Raw genomic sequence first — 25,937 nt, forward strand, 5'->3', positions numbered from 1 at the left:
TTTGGTGTATGGTCCAATCCAAATAACCGTATCCCGTTTAGGAAGGAGCCAATGGGTCAGCCTCAGGGGTGTGCCCGCTGGAAATGTGAGCACTCGCGAGGTAGCCGGTTGGCTGCGTCGACACATTAGGAGACCCAGGACATCAGTAATTACTATGAGCCGAATGCTTCCCCGCACACAACCAGCTACCTCCCGAGTTCTCACATATCCAGCAGGTACATCTGTCCGGCTGACCAAAGGCTCCTTCCTAAACGGGACACAGCAAAGAGGCGGGAGATACTTTTAATCGGGGAGTTTTCGGTCTCCCTGGACTGGTTTCTCGGTTACATGAAATGTGTAACTTCATTTAAAGTACTCTTTATTTCGAAAGGTTGGCAATTTTACACTGCAACAATGTTATGTTTTTTTATGTGTGTTTATTAAATTGTTACTTGTTGTCTATTAGCATTATCTTTTTCCTTTAATGTTTTTCAACATTAGTGGCAGAGGGGTACACGCACGTACTGCTGTACGGCTCTCCCTGAGCATGTCACAGACGGACAGGTTAGCAGGTTATTATAGTAGATGAGTATTAATGAGTAATGTACAGTACATGAAATAACTGCAGGATTTATGCTCTCACTGCTCTGCGGCTGTGCATCGTGTCCGGTCTCTGAGCCAGCCTCGCTGACAGGCTTGCAAATTTGCTCTGCAGAAATTTCCTACTGAAATTAGTGGCTTCGTAAACAGGCATGGGGGAAGTGATGTTAAATTGAAATGACTGACATGCTTGGCTTTGAAATTTAAGCTGGTTGACCTATTTCTTAATTAAGTCAGGGCCTTCAATATTTAGTAGTAATATTTAAGTTGTATGTGCTAGCGGGTAAGGTAACACTGTTATATTTAATTTTTTTAAGGTTTAGTCTCGCTTCATATATAACAATTAAAATTTTTGGGTTAGTGATTTATGGGCCTGATTCCGAACTGGGCTCAAATGCCATCTGCAGCTGCGATCTCTCACGGATGGCAAATTGCGAGTATATGCTAATGACTTACCCGCCGTCCACTGCTTAGAGGCGTCCATTGACGGTATCTCACATATGCCGCTCACGCACAAAACCGGACACATGGAACCTTCTCAGTAAGTCTAAGCTGCCGCAGACACAGCAGGGTCCCCAGACACACAGAGGGCTCTCCTGCTGCCGGAGACACAGCCGGTCACCAGACACACAGAGGGCTCTCCTGCTGCCGCAGACACAGCCGGTCTCTAGACACACAGAGGGCTCTCCTGCTGCCACACACACAGCCGGTCCCCAGACACACAGAGGGCTCTCCTGCTGCCGCACACACAGCCAGTCACCAGACACACAGAGGGCTCTCCTGCTGCCGCACACAAAGCCAGTCACCAGACACACAGAGGGCTCTCCTCCTGCTGCAGACACAGCCGGTCCCCAGACACACAGAGGGCTCTCCTGCTGCCACACACACAGCCGGTCCCCAGGCACACAGAGGGCTCTCCTGCTGCCACACACACAGCCGGTCCCCAGGCACACAGAGGGCTCTCCTACTGCCGCACACACAGCCGGTCCCCAGACACACAGAGGCCTCTCCTGCTGCCGCACACACAGCCGGTCTCCAGACACACAGAGACCTCTCCTGCTGCCGCACACACAGCCGGTCTCCAGACACACAGAGGGCTCTCCTCCTGCCGCACACACAGCCGGTCTTCAGACACACAGAGGGCTCTCCTGCTGCCGCAGACACAGCCGGTCACCAGACACACAGAGCGCTCCCCTGCTACCGCAGACACAGCCGGTCTCCAGACACACAGAGGCCTCTCCTGCTGCCGGGTCTCCAGACACACAGAGGGCTCTCCTGCTGCCGCACACACAGCCGGTCACCAGACACACAGAGGGCTCTCCTGCTGCCACATATAGCCGGTCACCAGACACACAGAGGGCTCTCCTGCTGCCGGAGACACAGCCGGTCACCAGACACACAGAGGGCTCTCCTGCTGCCGCAGACACAGCCGGTCTCCAGACACACAGAGGGCTCTCCTGCTGCCACACACACAGCCGGTCCCCAGACACACAGAGGGCTCTCCTGCTGCCGCACACACAGCCAGTCACCAGACACACAGAGGGCTCTCCTCCTGCCGCAGACACAGCCGGTCCCCAGACACACAGAGGGCTCTCCTGCTGCCACACACACAGCCGGTCCCCAGGCACTCAGAGGGCTCTCCTGCTGCCACACACACAGCCGGTCCCCAGGCACACAGAGGGCTCTCCTACTGCCGCACACACAGCCGGTCTCCAGACACACAGAGGCCTCTCCTGCTGCCGCACACACAGCCGGTCTCCAGACACACAGAGGGCTCTCCTCCTGCCGCACACACAGCCGGTCTTCAGACACACAGAGGCCTCTCCTGCTGCCGCAGACACAGCCGGTCACCAGACACACAGAGGGCTCCCCTGCTACCGCAGACACAGCCGGTCTCCAGACACACAGAGGCCTCTCCTGCTGCCGCAGACACAGCCGGTCTCCAGACACACAGAGGCCTCTCCTGCTGCCACACACACAGCCGGTCACCAGACACACAGAGGCCTCTCCTGCTGCCGCACACACAGCTGGTCACCAGACGCACAGAGGGCTCTCCTGCTGCCGCAGACACAGCCGGTCTCCAGACACACAGAGACCTCTCCTGCTGTCGCAGACACAGCCAGTCACCAGACACACAGAGGGCTCTCCTGCTGCCGCACACACAGCCAGTCCCCAGACACACATACGGCTCTCCTGCTGCCACAGACACAAACGGTCTCCAGACACACAGAGGCCTCTCCTGCTGCCGCAGACACAGCCGGTCTCCAGACACACAGAGGCCTCTCCTGCTGCCGCAGACACAGCGGGTCACCAGACACACAGAGGGCTCTCCTGCTGCCGCAGACACTGCTGTCTCCAGACACACAGAGGCCTCTCCTGCTGCCACACACACAGCCGGTCCCCAGACACACAGAGGCCTCTCCTGCTGCCACACACACAGCCGGTCCCCAGACACACAGAGGCCTCTCCTGCTGCCGCAGTCACAGCTGGTCCCCAGACAAACAGAGGCCTCTCCTGCTGTCGCAGACACAGCCGGTCCCCAGACGCACAGAGGCCTCTCCTGCTGCCGCAGACACAGCCAGTCCCCAGACACACAGAGGCCTCTCCTGCTGCCGCAGACACAGCCAGTCTCCAGACACACAGAGGCCTCTCCTGCTGCCGCAGACACAGCCAGTCTCCAGACACACAGAGGCCTCTCCTGCTGCCGCAGACACAGCCGGTCTCCAGACACACAGAGGCCTCTCCTGCTGCCGCAGACACAGCCGGTCTCCAGACACACAGAGGCCTCTCCTGCTGCCGCAGACACAGCCGGTCTCCAGACACACAGAGGCCTCTCCTGCTGCCGCAGACACAGCCGGTCTCCAGACACACAGAGGCCTCTCCTGCTGCCACACACACAGCCGGTCACCAGACACACAGAGGGCTCTCCTGCTGCCACACACACAGCCGGTCCCCAGGCACACAGAGGGCTCTCCTGCTGCCACACACACAGCCGGTCCCCAGGCACACAGAGGGCTCTCCTGCTGCCGCAGACATAGCCGGTCCCCAGACACACAGAGGGCTCTCCTGTGCCGCACACTCAGCCAGTCACCAGACACACAGAGGGCTCTCCTGCTGCCGCAGACATAGCCGGTCCCCAGGCACACAGAGGGCTCTCCTGCTGCCACACACACAGCCGGTCCCCAGGCACACAGAGGGCTCTCCTGCTGCCGCAGACATAGCCGGTCCCCAGACACACAGAGGGCTCTCCTGCTGCCGCAGACACAGCCGGTCCCCAGACACACAGAGGGCTCTCCTGCTGCCGCAGACATAGCCGGTCCCCAGACACACAGAGGGCTCTCCTGCTGCCAGCAAGGACACCCAGAAAACATTGTTTAACGGCCCGACAGGCCTGCCCTTATAACCACCCCCCCCCCGTTACCTTGCCAAACGCTGACTGCCAATTTGCGAGTGAATATTCTGCGAGCGTATTCGCTATTCAATCGCTGCGAGTGCGCAGTGCTGCTTACACCCACGTGCAATGGAAAGCAATCACTCAATCTGCGGTAATATCAGCATTTGTGTATGAATGGGAATCATTAGTACTTTATAGTATCATACAAATAGGGTATTGTATAATATAGTTTCTGTTCTGTGACCACGCCCACTATGAAATGGAAGTGCCGCGCATGAGTCCTAGTCGCACATTGCAAGCGTCGCTATGGTTAACACTGGGAGACGCAGAGCGAATTTGGACTCGAGAGCCATGATGTCTGGGTGCTCCTGGGAGGTAACAGGAGGGTGGTTAGGCAGATGCGGGCGTCCTAGTGAGGACAGGGCTGCATGTGACAGGGGGCAGTGACATGATTTCAGGGGGGAGAATGGAGGCAGCAGGAAGCCACAGGCTGAGGGTTATATAGTGGGAGGAGCAGGGGCCCCAGCAGCGCAGAGTATATCAGGAGATGGGTGATGTGTCAGTGAGAACAGGGCAGCATGTGACAGGGGCAGTGACATGATGGGAGGAGGTGAATGGAGGCAGCAGGGAGTCACAGGCTGAGGGTTATATAGTGAGAGGAGCAGGGTCCTCAGCAGCACAGAGTATATCAGGAGATGAGTGATGTGTCAGTGAGGACAGGGCTGCATGTGACAGGGGCAGTGACCTGATGTGAGGAGGGGAATGGAGGCAGCAGGAAGTCACAGGCTGAGAGTTATATAGTGGGAGGAGCAGGGTCACCAGCAGCACAGAGTATATCAGAGATGGGTGATGTGTTAGTGAGGATAGGGCTGCATGTGACAGGGGCAGTGACATGATGTGAGGGGGGAATGGAGGCAGCAGGAAGTCACAGGCTGAGAGTTATATAGTGAGAGGAGCAGAGTCCCCAGCAGTACAGAGTATATCAGGAGATGAGTGATGTGTTAGCGAGGACAGGGCTGCATGTGACAGGGGCAGTGACATGATGTGAGGAGAGGAATGGAGGCAGCAGGAAGCCACAGACTGAGAGTTATATAGTGGGAGGAGCAGGTTCCCCAGCAGCACAGAGTATATCAGGAGATGGGTGATGTGTTAGTGAGGACAGGACTATATGTGACAGGGGCAGTGACATGATGTGAGGAGGGGAATGGAGGCAGCAGGAAGTCACAGGCTGAGGGTTTTATAGTGGGAGGAGCAGGTTCCCCAGCAGCACAGAGTATATCAGGAGATGGGTGATGTGTTAGTGAGGACAGGACTATATGTGACAGGGGCAGTGACATGATGTGAGGAGGGGAATGGAGGCAGCAGGAAGCCACAGGCTGAGAGATATAGTGGGAGGAGCAGGGTCACCAGCAGCACAAAGTATATCAGGAGATGGGTGATGTGTTAGTGAGGACAGGGCTGCATGTGACAGGGGCAGTGACATGATGTGAGGAGGGGAATGGAGGCAGCATGAAGCCACAGGCTGAGAGTTATATAGTGGGAGGAGCAGGGGCCCCAACAGCGCAGAGTATATCAGGAGATGGGTGATGTGTTAGTGAGGACAGGGCTGCATGTGACAGGGGCAGTGACATGATGTGATGGGGGGAATGGAGGTAGCAGGGAGTCACAGGCTGAGAGTTATATAGTGAGAGGAGCAGGGTCCCCAGCAGCACAGAGTATATCAGGAGATGAGTGATGTGTTAGTGAGGACAGGGCTGCATGTGATAGGAGCAGTGACATGATGTGAGGAGGGGAATGGAGGCAGCAGGAAGCCACAGGCTGAGAGTTATATAGTGGAAGGAACAGGTTCCCCCACCAGCACAGAGTATATCAGGAGATGGGTGATGTGTTAGTGAGGACAGGGCTGCATGTGACAGGGGCAGTGACATGATGTGAGGAGGGAAATGGAGGCAGCAGGAAGTCACAGGCTGAGAGTTATATAGTGGAAGGAACAGGTTCCCCCAGCAGCACAGAGTATATTAGGAGATGGGTGATGTGTTAGTGAGGACAGGACTGCAAGTCACAGGGGCAGTGACATGATGTGAGGAGGGGAATGGAGGTAGCAGTAAGCCACAGGCTGAGGGTTATATAGTGGGAGGAGCAGGGTCCCCAGCAGCACAGAGTATATCAGGAGATAGGTGATGTGTTAGTGAGGACAGGGCTGCATGTGACAGGGGCAGTGACATGATTTGAGGAGGGGAATGGAGGTAGCAGGGAGTCACAGGCTGAGAGTTATATAGTGGAAGGAACAGGTTCCCCCAGCAGCACAGAGTATATCAGGAGATGGGTGATGTGTTAGTGAGGACAGGGCTGCTTGTGACAGGGGCAGTAACATGATGTGAGGAGGGGAATGGAGGCAGCAGGAAGTCACAGGCTGAGGGTTATATAGTGAGTGGAGCAGAGTCCCCAGCAGTACAGAGTATATCAGGAGATGAGTGATGTGTTAGCGAGGACAGGGCTGCATGTGACAGGGGCAGTGACATGATGTGAGGAGAGGAATGGAGGCAGCAGGAAGCCACAGACTGAGAGTTATATAGTGGGAGGAGCAGGTTCCCCAGCAGCACAGAGTATATCAGGAGATGGGTGATGTGTTAGTGAGGACAGGACTATATGTGACAGGGGCAGTGACATGATGTGAGGAGGGGAATGGAGGCAGCAGGAAGTCACAGGCTGAGGGTTTTATAGTGGGAGGAGCAGGTTCCCCAGCAGCACAGAGTATATCAGGAGATGGGTGATGTGTTAGTGAGGACAGGACTATATGTGACAGGGGCAGTGACATGATGTGAGGAGGGGAATGGAGGCAGCAGGAAGTCACAGGCTGAGGGTTTTATAGTGGGAGGAGCAGGTTCCCCAGCAGCACAGAGTATATCAGGAGATGGGTGATGTGTTAGTGAGGACAGGACTGCATGTGACAGGGGCAGTGACATGATGTGAGGAGGGGAATGGAGGCAGCAGGAAGCCACAGGCTGAGAGATATAGTGGGAGGAGCAGGGTCACCAGCAGCACAGAGTATATCAGGAGATGGGTGATGTGTTAGTGAGGACAGGGCTGCATGTGACAGGGGCAGTGACATGATGTGAGGAGGGGAATGGAGGCAGCATGAAGCCACAGGCTGAGAGTTATATAGTGGGAGGAGCAGGGGCCCCAACAGCGCAGAGTATATCAGGAGATGGGTGATGTGTTAGTGAGGACAGGGCTGCATGTGACAGGGGCAGTGACATGATGTGATGGGGGGAATGGAGGTAGCAGGGAGTCACAGGCTGAGAGTTATATAGTGAGAGGAGCAGGGTCCCCAGCAGCACAGAGTATATCAGGAGATGAGTGATGTGTTAGTGAGGACAGGGCTGCATGTGATAGGAGCAGTGACATGATGTGAGGAGGGGAATGGAGGCAGCAGGAAGCCACAGGCTGAGAGTTATATAGTGGAAGGAACAGGTTCCCCCACCAGCACAGAGTATATCAGGAGATGGGTGATGTGTTAGTGAGGACAGGGCTGCATGTGACAGGGGCAGTGACATGATGTGAGGAGGGAAATGGAGGCAGCAGGAAGTCACAGGCTGAGAGTTATATAGTGGAAGGAACAGGTTCCCCCAGCAGCACAGAGTATATTAGGAGATGGGTGATGTGTTAGTGAGGACAGGACTGCAAGTCACAGGGGCAGTGACATGATGTGAGGAGGGGAATGGAGGTAGCAGGAAGCCACAGGCTGAGGGTTATATAGTGGGAGGAGCAGGGTCCCCAGCAGCACAGAGTATATCAGGAGATAGGTGATGTGTTAGTGAGGACAGGGCTGCATGTGACAGGGGCAGTGACATGATTTGAGGAGGGGAATGGAGGTAGCAGGGAGTCACAGGCTGAGAGTTATATAGTGGAAGGAACAGGTTCCCCCAGCAGCACAGAGTATATCAGGAGATGGGTGATGTGTTAGTGAGGACAGGGCTGCTTGTGACAGGGGCATTAACATTATGTGAGGAGGGGAATGGAGGCAGCAGGAAGTCACAGGCTGAGGGTTATATAGTGAGTGGAGCAGAGTCCCCAGCAGTACAGAGTATATCAGGAGATGAGTGATGTGTTAGTGAGGACAGGGCTGCATGTGACAGGGGCAGTGACATGATGTGAGGAGAGGAATGGAGGCAGCAGGAAGCCACAGACTGAGAGTTATATAGTGGGAGGAGCAGGTTCCCCAGCAGCACAGAGTATGTCAGGAGGTGGGTGATGTGTTAGTGAGGACAGGACTATATGTGACAGGGGCAGTGACATGATGTGAGGAGGGGAATGGAGGCAGCAGGAAGTCACAGGCTGAGAGTTATATAGTGAGAGGAGCAGGGTCCCCAGCAGCACAGAGTATATCAGGAGATGAGTGATGTGTTAGTGAGGACAGGGCTGCATGTGACAGGAGCAGTGACATGATGTGAGGAGGGGAATGGAGGCAGCAGGAAGCCACAGGCTGAGAGTTATATAGTGGAAAGAACAGGTTCCCCCAGCAACACAGAGTATATCAGGAGATGGGTGATGTGTTAGTGAGGACAGGGCTGCATGTGACAGGGGCAGTGACATGATGTGAGGAGGGAAATGGAGGCAGCAGGAAGTCACAGGCTGAGAGTTATATAGTGGAAGGAACAGGTTCCCCCAGCAGCACAGAGTATATCAGGAGATGGGTGATGTGTTAGTGAGGACAGGACTGCAAGTCACAGGGGCAGTGACATGATGTGAGGAGGGGAATGGAGGTAGCAGGAAGCCACAGGCTGAGAGTTATATAGTGGAAGGAGCAGGGTCCCCAGCAGCACAGAGTATATCAGGAGATGGGTGATGTGTTAGTGAGGACAGGGCTGCATGTGACAGGGGCAGTGACATGATTTGAGGAGGGGAATGGAGGTAGCAGGGAGTCACAGGCTGAGAGTTATATAGTGGAAGGAACAGGTTCCCCCAGCAGCACAGAGTATATCAGGAGATGGGTGATGTGTTAGTGAGGACAGGGCTGCTTGTGACAGGGGCAGTAACATGATGTGAGGAGGGGATATGGAGGCAGCAGGAAGCCACAGGCTGAGGGTTATATGGTGGGAGGAGCAGGGACCCCAGCAGCACAGAGTATATCAGGAGATGAATGTTGTGTTAGTGAGGACAGGGCTGCATGTGACAGGGGCAGTAACATAATGTGAGGAGGGGTATGGAGGCAGCAGGAAGTCACAGGCTGGCGTTGTGTTGTGAGCACATCGGCAGGTGTTTACACCCAACATGTGTGTGAGCGACATTGTTCCAAGACATATCGCATCTTCTCTGCAGCACCGCAGATGGCCGATATATCTGCAGATACATCGGAGCATGTGCTGGTGTGTACGGGGGTCAGCCGATCGCCCATACACATGCTGCAGGGTCTGCCGGTGAATGACAGCTCAGCTGGGCGGGCATTTGAATTGTGTTGTGATGTCAGGGAACACACATAGGGCCTTATTCTGACACGGTTGCGAGCGCTAAGCGCACGCAACCAGGTGAATGTTTGCCCGCTGGGCATGCGTACGTCGGAGCAGGCTCCGACGTGCGCATGTGCGAGACCCAGCTAGCGACGGGCGCTCCGTCGCTACGGGTCTCCCACCAAAGGGGGCGAGCTGTCGATGGTGATTGACAGCTCGTCCCGTATGGGAGGCGGGCAGGGGGGTGGTGGCCGGCCAAACGGAGGCGTTCCCGACGGAACGCTTGCCGTTTGGGGGCGGCCCCACTAACATCAGCAACCCAACCTTAGGGTCTCGTCGCAAGCCTGGTCGGTCGTTAAAGCTGTGGGTGGTAACCCACAGCTTAGCTAGCGACCAGGGGGCCGCACTAAAAAAAAAGAAGCGGCCGCCCTCATTCAGAGCGAACGCTCGCTTCTTGCTTCCGGTCTTCTTGACCTCTGTGGCCGATCAATAAGTCTGTATAGCTTACCTGATCGGCCCCTATGTCGGCGGATCTGTCGGCACAGTGTGTAGCCAGGTACTGTGTTATACTATCTCAATGTAAGGACTAAGGCACAATGTCTGCTGTCCACACCGAGGAGACCCCCTCATGGGTTTACCCTGGTGACACTATCTCCTGACTCCGTATTACTGGGTGTGTGTGGTTATCTTTGTTAGTCCTGGACTAGTCATAAGAATTTTAATAAAATCTAAATATCTACTAAAACCCTCTTTTACAAAAATTGATCATTTATAATAAAGACTTCTCTTGATTGCTGATCTTGCGTTTTTCCCACAGGTCACTTGGATCAGGGCCTGGCTTTATGTGATAAGTTACCCCCGAGTGCGGGGAAGAATAATGATGAAATTAACCTTGCATCGTCCGGCAGTGAGGTGGAGATAGTGGGGGTGCAGGAACATGCGAGGTGAGTCCCATCTACAGCAGCAGAGGATGCATCATCCCACAGCCATCTAATGCTGGGGTACAGACGTGTGTAATACAGAGACACTAATGCTGGGCTACAGATGTGTGTGATACAGAGACACTAATACTGGGGCACAGATGTGTGTAATACAGAGACACTAATGCTGGGGTACAGACGTGTGTAATACAGAGACACTAATGCTGGGGCACAGATGTGTGTAATACAGAGACACTAATGCTGGGGTACAGACGTGTGTAATACAGAGACACTAATGCTGGGGTACAGACGTGTGTAATACAGAGCCATCTAATGCTGGGGTACAGACGTGTGTAATACAGAGCCATCTAATGCTGGGGTACAAACGTGTGTAATACAGAGACACTAATGCTGGGGTACAGACGTGTGTAATACACAGCCATCTAATGCTGGGGTACAGACGTGTGTAATACACAGACACTAATGCTGGGGCACAGATGTGTGTAATACACAGACACTAATGCTGGGCTACAGACGTGTGTAATACACAGACACTAATGCTGGGGCACAGATGTGTGTAATACAGAGACACTAATGCTGAGGTACAGATGTGTGTAATACACAGCCATCTAATGCTGGGCTACAGACGTGTGTAATACACAGCCATCTAATGCTGGGGTACAGACGTGTGTAATACAGAGCCATCTAATGCTGGGCTACAGACGTGTGTAATACACAGACACTAGTGCTGGGCTACAGACGTGTGTAATACACAGACACTAGTGCTGGGCTACAGACGTGTGTAATACACAGCCATCTAATGCTGGGCTACGGACGTGTGTAATACACAGCCATCTAATGCTGGGCTACAGACGTGTGTAATACACAGCCATCTAATGCTGGGGTACAGACATGTGTAATACAGAGACACTAATGCTGGGGCACAGATGTGTGTAATACACAGACACTAATGCTGGGGCACAGATGTGTGTAATACACAGACACTAATGCTGGGCTACAGACGTGTGTAATACACAGACACTAATGCTGGGGCACAGATGTGTGTAATACAGAGACACTAATGCTGGGCTACTGACGTGTGTAATACACAGCCATCTAATGCTGGGGTACAGATGTGTGTAACACACAGACACTAATGCTGGGCTACAGACGTGTGTAATACACAGACACTAATGCTGGGCTACTGACGTGTGTAATACACAGCCATCTAATGCTGGGGCACAGATGTGTGTAATACACAGACACTAATGCTGGGGCACAGATGTGTGTAATACACAGACACTAATGCTGGGCTACAGACGTGTGTGATACACAGACACTAGTGCTGGGCTACAGACGTGTGTAATACACAGACACTAGTGCTGGGCTACAGACGTGTGTAATACACAGACACTAGTGCTGGGCTACAGACGTGTGTAATACACAGACACTAGTGCTGGGCTACAAACGTGTGTAATACACAGACACTAGTGCTGGCTACAAACGTGTGTAATACACAGCCATCTAATGCCGGGCTACAGACGTGTGTAATACACAGCCATCTAATGCCGGGCTACAGACGTGTGTAATACACAGACACTAGTGCTAGGCTACAGACGTGTGTAATACACAGCCATCTAATGCTGGGCTACAGATGTGTGTGATACACAGACACTAGTGCTGGGCTACAGACGTGTGTAATACACAGACACTAATGCTGGGCTACAGACGTGTGTAATACAGAGCCATCTAATGCTGGGCTACAGATGTGTGTGATACACAGACACTAGTGCTGGGCTACAGACGTGTGTAATACACAGCCATCTAATGCTGGGCTACAGACGTGTGTAATACACAGACACTAATGCTGGGGCACAGATGTGTGTAATACAGAGACACTAATGCTGGGGCACAGATGTGTGTGTGTAATACAGAGACACTAATGCTGGGGCACAGGTGTGTGTAATACAGAGACACTAATGCTGGGGCACAGGTGTGTGTGTAATACAGAGACACTAATGCTGGGGCAAAGATATGTGTGTGTAATACAGAGACACTAATGCTGGGACACAGATGTGTGTAATACAGAGACACTAATGCTGGGGCACAGATGTGTGTAATACAGAGACACTAATGCTGGGGCACAGATGTGTGTAATACAGAGACACTAATGCTGGGCTACAGACGTGTGTAATACAGAGACACTAATGCTGGGGCACAGGTGTCTATGTAATACAGAGACACTATCGCTGAAGCATAGATGTGTGTGTGTGTGTTATACAGAGACACTATCGCTGAAGCATAGATGTGTGTGTGTGTGTTATACAGAGACTTTATTGCTGGCACACAGGTGTGTGTGTGTGTGTAATACAGAACACTTGCTAGGGCACAGATGTGCGTGAAATATAGTCGATTCACAGCAACACAGAGTATTTCAGAAAGCATGTTCTTTTCCATTATCCAGCGATCAACTCCCCAATCCCGTCTTACCGGAGGGAACGAATGTGACAGATCTTTAGACCCATGTTACCGGGAAGCGTATCAACCTCTATAAATTCATAGTAATGTAGTTCATATCGCATTATAGTGATATAATATACAGCGATACATACGTCTATGGGAGTACTTTTCACATAACTTCCTAAAAACATATCTCTAACCTACACCTACCCAGACAGTGCGCTCCCAACCCACGGCTCATCTCCTGTCTCCTGCAGGTTCGTCCACCCCCGGGGTGGTGTTATACAGAGTGTGTCTTCCTGGAAGCATGCGGCAAGCTCCCAATATCACAGCTCGCACCAAACTCCGTCATGGACAAGCCTGAATCCCCAGCAGAACTGGACTTCCCCCCAAGAAGTAGTTGACCTAACTCTGGATGAGGATTCAAGACGCAAATATTTACTGTGACATTGACTCCTCCTCGTTTCTGTCCCGCCATCTTCCCGCGGCACAACTGTTCCTAGAAACGTTTCAGATGCTCTCTTCCAGGAACAATGTCTTTCGGAGCGAGCCATTCGTTACCCAGGATGACGACAACTTTTACTTCATCATTTTTCAAGCGGCCAGCCAAATAACGTGCATCTTATTGCCCTTACTCCCCACCGAGACACCTGTTCCAGAACGATAGCGACATAAAGCACTTTCCACATTCAGTTCTCCCCCTGGTTTTTTTTTTTTTTTTTTATATATATGCAAATGAATTTAAATGCATTGTTTAAAAAAAAACTAATAATAATATATGCATAAATATTTATACTATATTATTAACAGATAAAAATGAGTAAGGATATTTCCAACGGAGCAGCCGCTACTGGGTTGGTTGCTTTTGGAATATTAGTTCAGGGAATATTTAAAGGGCACCCATCCTATATTGGGGCAGCTGCCCCCCACCTTGTGTGCGCGATAGATACACTTTCACGTTGGAGTTTGTCCTCATCCTCATGCTCCCGCATTGTGCGGTCACGCTGAGTGTCGTGGAGATCACAAGCGCGTCCCTTTCCTCCTGTGTGTTGTGATGCAGGCTGGAGGCTCGCCCGCTGTTGCCAGGAGTAACGGTCTGTGTCCAGCTCGCCTCACTGTTACACCAAGGTCTCTTTCTGTGGAAGAGGCCGATAACGTTTTCAGAACAAAAGCTGTTCTGCGGCAATCTCGCTGGGCTCGGTTCTAGATCACAAAGGGGGCCATTGCTTCTTTTTCCTTCGCTTCATACGAGAGACAAATACGGAGATCAGAGCGTTTGTTAGGACCCCCGTTAGGCCTTTGTTAAAGTGAACCTGTCACCTGTATGAATGAATCTGCCACTCGCCCTTAGGTATTTGCGTCTCATATTGGTATGTAGTAATTCATATGTCACTCTCCTTATAACATCAGATGATATGGGCTTATTATAAGGAGGTCACAGGAACATTGCTTCCATAACTATGCCATGGGCAGATGGTCATCAAACAATTACAGTGTCTGTCTGCCGGCCTCCTCACTCCTAGCACTCACATGTATGGTGACTAGATCAGCCCCATGTGTGTAGCGTGTGCCATGAGTATGACACGTACCCTCCCTTATATGTATGAGGATGAGATCTGCCTATCAGCCCCATGTGTGTAGCGTGTGTCAGGTGTATGACACGTACTCTCCCTTATATGTATGTGGATATGATCTGTCCATCAGCCCCATGTGTGTAGCGTGTGTCAGGTGTATGACACGTACTCTCCCTTATATGTATGTGGATATGATCTGTCCATTAGCCCCATGTGTGTAGCGTGTGTCAGGTGTATGACACGTACCCTCCCTTATATGTATGTGGATATGATCTGTCCATTAGCCCCATGTGTGTAGCGTGTGTCAGGAGTATGACATGTACCCTCCCTTAAATGTATGAGGACAGAAATCCCTATACTGCATTAAAGTCTGCTCCCATTGGAACACAAGAGGTGGCCGGTTCACTTTAAAATCAGGCAACAACAAACCTCCAGCTACATACAGTACACAGACTACCATAGACCTCCAGCTGTATACAGTACACAGACTACCATAGACCTCCAGCTCCATACAGTACACAGACTACCATAGACCTCCAGCTCCATACAGTACACAGAATACCATTCTGCATAGACCTCCAGCTGCATACAATACACAGAATACCATAGACTTCCAGCTTCATACAGTACACAGAATACCATAGACCTCCAGCTGCATACAGTACACAGAAGACCATAGACTTCCAGCTGCATACAGTACACAGACTACCATAGACCTCCAGCTGCATACAGTACACAGACTACCAGAGACCTCCAGCTGCATACAGTACACAGACTACCATAGACCTCCAGCTGCATACAGTACACAGACTACCATAGACCTCCAGCTGCATACAGTACACAGACTACCATAGACCTCCAGCTGCATACAGTACACAGACTACCATACACCTCCAGCTGCATACAGTACACAGACTACCATAGACATCCAGCTGCATACAGTACACAGACTACCATAGACATCCAGCTGCATACAGTACACAGACTACCATAGACCTCCAGCTGCATACAGTACACAGAAGACCATAGACTTCCAGCTGCATACAGTACACAGACTACCATAGACCTCCAGCTGCATACAGTACACAGACTACCATAGACCTCCAGCTGCATACAGTACACAGACTACCATACACCTCCAGCTGCATACAGTACACAGACTACCATAGACCTCCAGCTGCATACAGTACACAGACTACCATACACCTCCAGCTGCATACAGTACACAGACTACCATAGACCTCCAGCTGCATACAGTACACAGACTACCATTCACCTCCAGCTGCATACAGTACACAGAATACCATAGACCTCCAGCTCCATACAGTACACAGAATACCATTCTGCATAGACCTCCAGCTGCATACAATACACAGAATACCATAGACTTCCAGCTTCATACAGTACACAGAATACCATAGACCTCCAGCTGCATACAGTACACAGACTACCATAGGCTTCCAGCCGCATACAGTACACAGAAGACCATAGACTTCCAGCTGCATACAGTACACAGACTACCATAGACCTCCAGCTGCATACAGTACACAGACTACCATAGACCTCCAGCTGCATACAGTACACAGACTACCATAGACCTCCAGCTGCATACAGTACACAGAATACCATTCTGCATAGACCTCCAGCTGAATACAGTACACAGAATACCATTCTGCATAGACCTCCAGCCGCATACAGTACACAGAATACCATTCTGTATAGACCTCCAGCCGCATGCAGTACATAGAATACCATTCTGCATAGACCTCCAGCTGCATGCAGTACACAAATACCATTCTGCATAGACCTCCAGCCGCATACAGTACACAGAATTCCATTCTGCATAGACCTCCAGCTGCATACAGTACACAGAATACCATTCTGCATAGACCTCCAGCTGCATACAGTACACAGAATACCATTCTGCATAGACTTCCAGCTGCATACAGTACACAGAATTCCATTCTGCATAGACCTCCAGCTGCATACAGTACACAGAATACCATTCTGCATAGACCTCCAGCTGCATACAGTACACAGAATACCATTCTGCATAGACCTCCAGCCGCATACAGTACACAGAATACCATTCTGCATAGACCTTCAGCCGCATACAGTACACAGAATACCATTCTGCATAGACCTTCAGCCGCATACAGTACACAGAATACCATTCTGTATAGACCTTCAGCCGCATACAGTACACAGAATACCATTCTGTATAGACCTTCAGCCGCATACAGTACTTCATGACCCCTCACAGTACACAAGGAAGGGGGTTACCATTAACACTGCATGGAGGCAAAGAGTCCAAACATTTCACTGGTCTGAAGATCCAACCATCTAAGACGTGGGACCAGTTTCCATCATTGTCCTATATGCCCCGTGTTGTAGACTCTTCTACTCTTCCCCGCTGCAATCACAAAGGGTTTGTGTCTACTGCTCACAGACATCTAAGGGAATACTGCAACCATTCTGCAAAGAAACTGGTCAATTACGCATTTTCAGTCCACCTTGTTTGTTTCTTTGGCTAGGCTAGTACTGAAAATACATGACTTCCGTGTAATGCGGAGCATGGGTCATGTTACACGCTTTCGGCTCCGGTGCCTCGTCTGTACATACATGAGCACAAGAGGGCTGAGCAGGTCCCGTAGCTAAGATGCAATGAACTCACAAATACAAGACCGTTTTACAGTGTGTCTAACTAGGCTTCCTACGATTTGTGCACTGTTTTATTATTTCACTTTATTATGTATTTTAGTCTGTTGTTGTTTTAATTTTTATTTAAGACACTACGTTGTATTTCTTTAACCGGTTTTTATGTTGTTCAGATTAGGTAATGCAATCACTGGATGTATGTGGGTGTTTGGAGGCGTAACGGAATGCCTAGCTTTCAATTTTTTTTTCCTCCCATTTTAATTACATTGTTTTAATTTTTGTGTATTCTTTAAGAGAATTCTGTTGAGCCATTGTGGTAAATGCACTTATTGACTGTTTTAAAAAGAGTAAATGTTGCCTAGACGCGGCGGATGCAACAAGATTGTGGGCCAATCCAGTGTTCCCGAGACTGAAGTCTTCGCTAGGAGACTGTAACATCACTGAGGCACGAGGCATGTGGTGCCTCATTGATGTCACTGCTTCCTAACAAATCAGTAGACCTTAGGCCCCAGTGATGTCACGGCTACCTAGTGAAATAATAAGCCTTCTGGTGATTATTGGTCCTGCTATCCGGCTGACTCCATTTTTCTGTAGTCTACACAAACTCTTATTGCAAAGACAAATCAGAACACCCGGTAACCGTGAAAACTTGGTGTCTCCTCTTTATATATGCTTATTATTATTATTTTTTAATGATCAGTTTTTACGTTGTCTTGCAGGTTAGTGGTTCAATGGCTCTTCCACCACTTTGGGAAACGATAGGTACAATTATCAGTATTTCACGATCTTTTGTAACCTCTCAAATCTGAAGTGGTCAAAGTACAAAATACACAGTTCTGTTTTTTTTCCCTGCTTCTTAATCACTTCCATTTTCACCTAGAATTGGATATCGGGATAGGGAGGGGAAATAAGAGTGTTATTATAAATACATATATTTTTTTGGTGCGAGACAAAAATTCTTTTTTTTTTTTTGAAACAAGTCTGTAGAATAAAAAAGTTACAACTATTTTAAAGACAGAATAAAATAGAGTGAATTATTTAAAGAACATTCTTTGTTGTCGTTATTTCGGTTTTATTTGATTTTGCCGTCCGGTGAACTGTACGCCAGCACGCTTGTTCTACAGAAAATTGGGCTTTCCGAAATAATTTTATTGTAAATGTTTTTTTTTGTTCTGTTGCATAGGTATCTCCTACTAGAGAGGTGGAAGGGATGAGAGAATGGACCTAACATATTACATAAGTCACTGCGCAGATAATTTGCGTTTATGCAAATTATCAGTACATCCCCCACGCCCATGCCCATTTCACCTTACATTTATGAGGCCGTGAGCCTCAATGGCTTCTGGGACTCTGTGCGACTTTTTCAGCTACTCAGAAGCAAGCGTAGTTGAAAACCATCAACCATTTGCGATGATATCGACATTGCGCCCAACTAAGATTCAGGCCCTGAGTATGAAATATCATCCAAGGGGAAAAAAAAAAATGAAGCAGGCATGCAGTAACCCAGGCCAACACAGATGGCGCCATCTAGGGAGGACAGCTATGTTTGGATCGAGGTGATGCTGAAATCTGAATGAGCTTATTGGCTTTCCAAGAGAAAAAGGTATAGATAGGGAAGGACAGCGGCTCCATCAGAAGAGCTGTCCTTTGCGGAATCGCAAATCTTCATGCATATGGCGTTAATAAACGTTGCACGTCAGTGCCCAAAGGATTTATGAGGCGGTAATCTGGCCGCATGTTTGCGCCATCATTAGATACTGATGACTAGTGTAGCCTGTGGGCTTATTTACGTTAAAAGGATCTCTCTCCCCGTTACTGGTCCCTTGCGTATGCGCAGGTTGACATTTCTAGCCAAGGCATCGCCGGAACAGCTGGTTATCTCACAGCTGTGCCGGCAAGAAGCACTTCATACATGCCGCTGGACGATAGAAGCCGTGTATGCGATTAATGATACATCTCGTCCTATATCATTTATCTTTAGTGAGCCTGATGCCAAACCTTTAGCTGTGGGCGAAGTTGTTCACCAAGTCACTTGGGAATGTTTGCTGGCTGCGTTGTATTACATCGCAAGAAGTTTTGTCCCAACGTGCTCGGGTTACACATCCCTAGATTGCAATGCACAGTGTAAATTATCTCATTAAATATGGATAATGATTTCCTGTATACAAGACGGCCTTGTGTTAAATCCGTTAATCACCATCTAGTCATTACTATTAGGCACTGCTGATGAGGGTGACCTTTGTAATCAAGGGCTGTAATCATGTGAAATCACCCTTCCTCGCCAGCTCCTCGTTCTTTAACTGTGATCATTCATCTGGAAGATTTCCTCACGTGGCTGTGATTAACCAGAGCTGGTATTAGCTGATCTGCTGTTATCCTGTAGTCAGGGAACTCTGCTGGCCACCGAACTACAACCACAATGGCTTCCGTGGTCTTTAATTAAGCGTGCTAGCCTGGGGATTTGAAATAAAGGAGCAGAGGTCTGGGTCCTGTATAATTTTTCGCCATTTTGACTGTGTCGGCATTTCAGGTGCTGACATTTTGACTGTCAACCTTTTGGGCGTTGACATGACTTTCAACATTATGGTGTTGACTGTCTACATTGTGCTCTGTCGATATAATGACTTAATCTCTACTCTTGTACTTTTATTAGTACTGTCACCGCCATCAATAGTTATTATTTAGGGCGCCGCAAGTTCCACGTGAGACAGTCGGCAAACGCGTCCTGGGAAGCGATAGTACATAAAATTCTGATGAACCCTCATGTGACATTTACACTTTTGCCCACTGAGCCTCTTGAAATCTTTCCACCACTCAGCACGACCTAGGATCACTTTGAAGTGTTCAGAGGTTTCTCCTGAAAGTGGAGATGGTTGGCATGGTCCTTCCTGTGCTCAAGGGCTGCCATACACACCACTCAGTGACTTTCCCCAATAGCACAAAGTAGTTATGTGAGACACCTGTTATAACCCACCACCAGTCATGTGCATTTAGCTTTAATGGGGTCGGAACATGATCGCCAACGTCACGAAGCTCACCTAACTTGAGTCTGTATAGGTTATGTAAAGTGACTCTGTATAGAGATCTATGCCAATGTATTAGGCTCACTAACTGTGTGGGTTCCTGGTTTCCAGTTCTTCTGGATCCAGTTTCTTGTTTCCAGTTTGTCTCCAGTGTGTCATCCCGCCTTGCTCCCGACTCCTGATTTGTCTCTGATTCTTGCCAGTTGTACCCGGCTCGTGTTGGACTCTCATTCTGGTGATCCATTGGCTATCGGAGGTCTCTCGTGTACCATACCCGGTTTGTTGACCTCTCTATGTAATATACACCGGCTCACCACATCTGCGATCTGCAGGCCTTCCAGCCGCGAATACTCTGTGCCAGGTTCCGCGACTGCAATCTGGTACAAAGATGCAGAGAGATTGTAGACCCAAATCTAATTCTTACATATATATATATATTTTATGTTATTTAATGTACGAGATTTGGGATGTAAATTAATTTAGAAGATGGAATTAGACCTATGCTATGCCCAGAGTTCATGTGATCTGTCCCCATTTTTAATCATATTACATGTGACATCACACCCCTTCCTGCCTGATGTCAGTCAAAGATTCAAGACTGAGACCTGGGGCCCGACTCAAAGTTTTGCGCTATGCCGATATTTTTGCAGTGGAGCGATTATCGGTAAATTGCGCATACGTCCAAGTCGCACTGTGCATGTACATTACCGTTGTCTCTTGCAGTGACTATTTACTCGCAGTGTAATTGACCGGGAGCGTTTGGGGAAAGTGACGGAAAGCGAAAGCAGCAAAGAACGAAAGAAAAATGGTGCCGGCGTCTCAGTTCCCACGGCCATTTTGTGCGACCTTTGGGTTACTCAGGAGACCAATAATGGAAGGATCTGCAATCAGTGCTGCGTCTTTTTTTCCTCAGATGCTTGGATTTTCAAAGCCGCGGGTTTGCGCCTCAATGCGGAGGTTTCAAATTTTCGCCCAGCAGCTGCTTACGGTTCAGAGTTTACATGGCTTATGAGTTGGGCGTAAGCCATGTAAAATGTGACTTCCATTATTCGTACTGAGCATGTAAGCAACTTCCACCTGGATTTTCAAAGGAACGTACCTTATATGGCTTCGATATAGGGGACTCATGGGTAGATTCAGTACAGATCAGGCCCCCCCTCATACTGAATTACACCTAGAGGACAGTATAGTTTGGAGACAGGATATGACATCCAGGTGGGGTATTCGGCATATATATCGGAGAGGGACCGTTGTTTCCTTACTTTCCAAGTCTCTCTCCGATCTCTCATTTCGGATGGCGATTAGTTCCCTCTATATCTCCCTTTTGTGTCACAATAATGTGTTCTTTGTTATATGAAGATTTATTTGTTACAATTTCTTTTTCTTAAAGGTTACTATATTAGCACTTGGATGTTATATTATTCTGTGAGTATACAGAGTATATACATGTTTTTTTTTAATTAATACAATGTTAGATATTATTGCAGCAGAATAGTGATGAAATTATATCTTCTTAGGGATCCATTTACTACCAGAAATATAGATCATTTGGTATCCGGTCGGTATCAAAAAAGGTTGATATTCAGAAGGTCGACATGGCCGTCAGATCGACCACCAATATGTAGACATTTATTTAGGTTGACATGGTTAAATGGTAATCTATAACATGTTGACATATTGTTTTTTTGTTAATTGTTAGGTTAATATATATATTAACAAATGTCGACATATTTGCATCGACATGTGAAATGTCAGCATTTTTGAATGTGTTGACCATTTAACCATAGCGAGCTAAATACATGTCTACAAGTTGGCGGTCGACCGAATGACCATTGAGTGGACGTTCGTAAAGGGGTGAGGTTGGGCCTAGTTGCACTACAGTGATGCTTTGCGGCTCAGCACCCCCCACTGTGACGTCACGATGCCCCCATTGAGACGTGTTCCCGCCCTCTGTTTCACAACTGGCTGCCTTCAAAGCGGTCAGGTACTTGTGCAGGTCACAATACAGCCGTAGGAACGCACGTGTGCAGCTACATCTGATGTTTGACTCCTAAATCCTCCCCAGCGTGCATTAGTGGCTGGTGAAGGATGTGAGCAAGGTATCGGTAGAGCCCTCACAGCTATGTGGATTGCTCAGGAGAGTGATTGGAGCCTGTGCAGCTTCGGCTAATTGTTCCTGTTCAGGAAGATGATATTGATCGTTCCAATTTAGGGCAGTGATGACAGACTCCGCAGTCCCCAGCCTCTGCTGCTGCCGCAGTGTTGCAGAGTAACCCTCATTATGTCATCGCTGATCAGAGGGAAGCAGGTGCGTTAATGGGTAAACATGAATATTAATGTGTCCTCATACTGCAAAAAAAACAATCCCTGGAAGCATAAAGCAGAGTGTAACAACAACACAACTGGGGGCAAAGGATGTCTACTTTCAAAGGGTGGTTTTGATGGTCAGTTCCGAGCTGGAAGATGAATGCAGTCTGTATTGCAGGAGTTAATCTGAGAGATGGAAAGTACCCGATCACTTTCTACATAATGACCAAAATTCCAGGTATGAGGTCTGGCATGCAGAATGCAGGGGAAGGTTTTTCAGAGATAGGGGTATTTATGTGTAATTCGGGGCACCTAAAATATAGAAAGTTGCATTTATATATGGACGTGTATTTTTACTCACACGGTCCCCATGAGCCCCATCATTAGATTGTACAGCTGTGCTCCTCACAGTGACTACAGATAGCGCCTGAGCTCCCATCCATGGATGAATGTGGCCTGGTAGAAAGTAGGCGGGGCTTTGTGAGGATGTGGGTGGACACTATAATAATGGGCTTATTTCTACTTCAGGGTCCATAGGGGGTCCACAGGGTTGACCTTGGGGTTATAGCTGGAACAGGATCCATGGGCACCACACAGTTAAGCTTTTAGCTCCCAGGATGCACTTGGGTCCTCCTCTATACCCCGCCCCCGAGCCACAGGCACCTCAGTGTAAGCTGGTGCCCGGCCGGAGTCGGTCACCGCGCAGGGGGGCTGCAGGAGCAGCCCCCAGAAGCTTTTTATTTTAAGTTAGATTTTATTTATTTTTAATCTCTTTTTACTACAGACGGCAGCGAAGGGCTGTCTGTACAGACGCCCACGCTGCCGCTCTGATCCCCGACTGGCGCCGCGACGCCAGTACTGATCTGGGGATCGTGGCGGGAGGGCAGAGTCCGTACTAGCCGGACTCTGTCTACCTCCCAGGACTGCTGCCGGAGTCGCCGGGGATTCAGGTAAGCCGCGCGTCGCTGGCTAGCGGCGGCGCGCGGAATGCCTTAAATGCAGTCCTTTAGCCTCCGGTCCGGGGGACAGACCGGAGGCTGCTGGCAGTGGCGGCGGGCCCCCCCCATAACCCGTGGGACCACTAGACCACCAGGGATAAAGGGGCAAGCGGGAAGCCAGCATCCCTGGGGTTATGGCCAGCCAGGGGAGGAAGCCTTCCCTGTTCAGCGGCTCCTCCCCTCAGCTCAGCGCGCCTTTCAGCACGCAGTCTGGCGTCGCTGAGCTGCAGTTACACGGCCACTCCTCCTCTGAGGTCTCCAGCGGCCATTTTCCCAGTGGCAACGCAGATCTCAGGGAGCACGCGGACCGGTCCCCCTGTGTACCTCTCCCCTGATTAAGGACAGCGTACACAGCACTATAGCCCTCCCAGACACTGAATCTGGGCAGGTTGATTGTAGTGTAAAGGTGCAGTGAGTATATCTTCCTGCATGGTATGTGACTTTTGCTAGTGCTGCCTGTCTGTGCTTATTTTCCGCTTACTGTCAGCTTATACCTATCCCTTTACTTCTCCTACAAGCCCTACAGGTGTGTGGGGGAGGGGCGTTTCTACTGACCTCACTTATATAGATCACGTATTTGTGAGGTCCGTCACATACAGTTGTGTGCTACTCAGTGCCATATTGTGGGCTGTTGTTCAGCACACCGGTGAGTGCGTTTTACTTCTACCCTGGTGCCAGATATATAATATATTCTGTCATGTCAGACGAGGAGGTTGAGCGCTCAGTGGCTCCGGTGTTGGCCTCCTGCGGACGCTGTTCTGCAGGAGTAGATAGGGAGGATTTGTCACAGGATGGCCTGTGTAGTCAATGCCAGGTGGCTCCTGGCCCATCCAGACCTTCTCTGGCGCAGGAACCACCGTGGGCGATGTTTTCTCAAGTGCTGGTGTCTATTGCGGACCGTCTGTCGGTCCCGACTGCTCTCCCTACTAGGGCGGTGCCCCAGCCAACCATCCCCCATTCCCCGGGTGTCCCGCAGTTATTGCGGAGTCCTCCTGGGTCTCAATCAGTTGGTCCCTATGCGGGGTTGCCTATGTATATACAGGCTTCCCCTGTGCCGCAGCAGCCTGTGGTACCTTTTCAGGCCCCTATGGCGACGCCTCCACCATGGGTGGATGTGCTCTCCAACTCCGTGCAAAATTTGGCGGCCGCTTCCTCGGCTTTTCAGTCAATGTTGCAGACTGACATGCCTTCTAGGATTTCTAAACGCCCACTCATGACACGGGCTGCTCAGGTATCGGACTCAGAGGGTTCCTCAGATTATGGGGAGGTCCCTGATGACACTGACTCGGACGCCTCGGTCCAGGAAATGGATACCAAGTCGTCCATTAATGTGCGAGCACTAGTTAGGGCGGTGCGAGCTATTCTTCTTATAGAGGATGAGGCACCGGTTCCTAAGTCGAAGTTTCCTAGTTTCAAAAAAACTAAGGTGGCTTCTGCGGTGTTTCCCCTGTCGGATCAGTTGACGGATCATATGGCGGTAGCTTGGCAGGCGCCCAGTAAGAGATTCCTTCCTCAGAAGCGGTTGGCTTCTAATTACCCCTTCCCTGAGGCACATTGTAAAAAATGGGAAACTCCACCGGCGGTGGATTCCCATGTCACCCGTTTAACTCGGGGCGCCACCTTACCATTACCGTCGATATCCTCGCTGAAGGATCCCACGGACAGGAAAGTTGAGACTTGCTTAAAGTCTATTTACTCCCTCTCCGGGGCGGTGGCCCGACCGTCCATGGCCATCTCCTGGGTGGCCAAGGCCATTGAGGGGTGGGCCAATGCATTGGAAGATACCTTCCCGGACGACGCTCCGGATGTCCAGCGGGCGTTGTTGGGACAAATGAGGGACGCTGCTTCTTACATTGGAGAAGCTTCTTTAGATGCTAGTCTGCTGACCTCACGGGTTTCGGCTGCAGCGGTGTCTGCCCGCCGATCCTTATGGTTGCGGTCCTGGAGAGCGGACTCTGATTCAAAGAAAGGTCTGGAGGCCTTACCTTTCAATGGGGAATTACTATTTGGTCCGGACTTGGACAAAATAGTGGACACCCTGGCTAAATCCAAGTCGGCCTTCCTCCCTTCGGCGGCACTGCCTGCTAAGGTTCGGAGTTCGGCTTTTCGTTCCTTTCGGGTTCAGGGTAAGGCGAAAGGTCAGTCCTTCCCGAGACAGTCTGCGAGTAAGACGGCCTCTAAACCCAAGAAGCAAGCCTGGAGTGCTCAGCGCCCTTCTTCCAAGCAGGAAGATAAACCTGCGGCCTGATGGGACGGGCCTCCCTCTGGGGGACCTCAGAGTGGGAGGCCGACTTCTTCTATTTGCCCAGTGCTGGCACAATACCACCACGGATGCCTGGGTTCGAGAAGTGGTCTCCCAGGGCTACGCCCTGTCTTTTCGGCACAGACCACCCCACCAGTTTTTCTGCACAAGTCCTTCTCAGGACAAGACCAAGGCGTTACAGGTTCAGGAGGCTATAGAGTCCTTGCTGAAAGCAGGGGTCATTGTTCCCGTTCCTCTATCACAACGAGGGACGGGGTATTATTCGTCTCTGTTTCTGGTGCAGAAACCCAATGGTTCTCATCGCCCTATCC

General features: G+C 50.2%; 1 protein-coding gene across 2 annotated transcripts in view; it reads left to right on the forward strand.

Moving 5' to 3' along the window:
- ARK2N (arkadia (RNF111) N-terminal like PKA signaling regulator 2N) overlaps positions 1–18,063 on the forward strand; it is a 70,435-nt gene extending 52,372 nt beyond the window's left edge. Inside the window, exons 4-5 of one of the 2 annotated variants that reach the window (XM_088476502.1) lie at positions 10,241–10,367; positions 13,061–18,063. In XM_088476502.1, the coding sequence (XP_088332628.1) occupies positions 10,241–10,367; positions 13,061–13,250 (317 nt within the window). In that variant the 3' untranslated portion in view covers positions 13,251–18,063. The remainder of the gene's footprint in view (positions 1–10,240; positions 10,368–13,060) is intronic. The other variant, XM_088476504.1, reaches the window with a different exon arrangement.
- The last annotated feature ends 7,874 nt before the right edge of the window (positions 18,064–25,937 follow it).

The sequence above is a fragment of the Taudactylus pleione genome, unplaced genomic scaffold, assembly GCF_031769625.1.
Source record: "Taudactylus pleione unplaced genomic scaffold, aTauple2 ptg000189l, whole genome shotgun sequence".
Taxonomy (NCBI): Eukaryota; Metazoa; Chordata; class Amphibia; order Anura; family Myobatrachidae; genus Taudactylus; species Taudactylus pleione.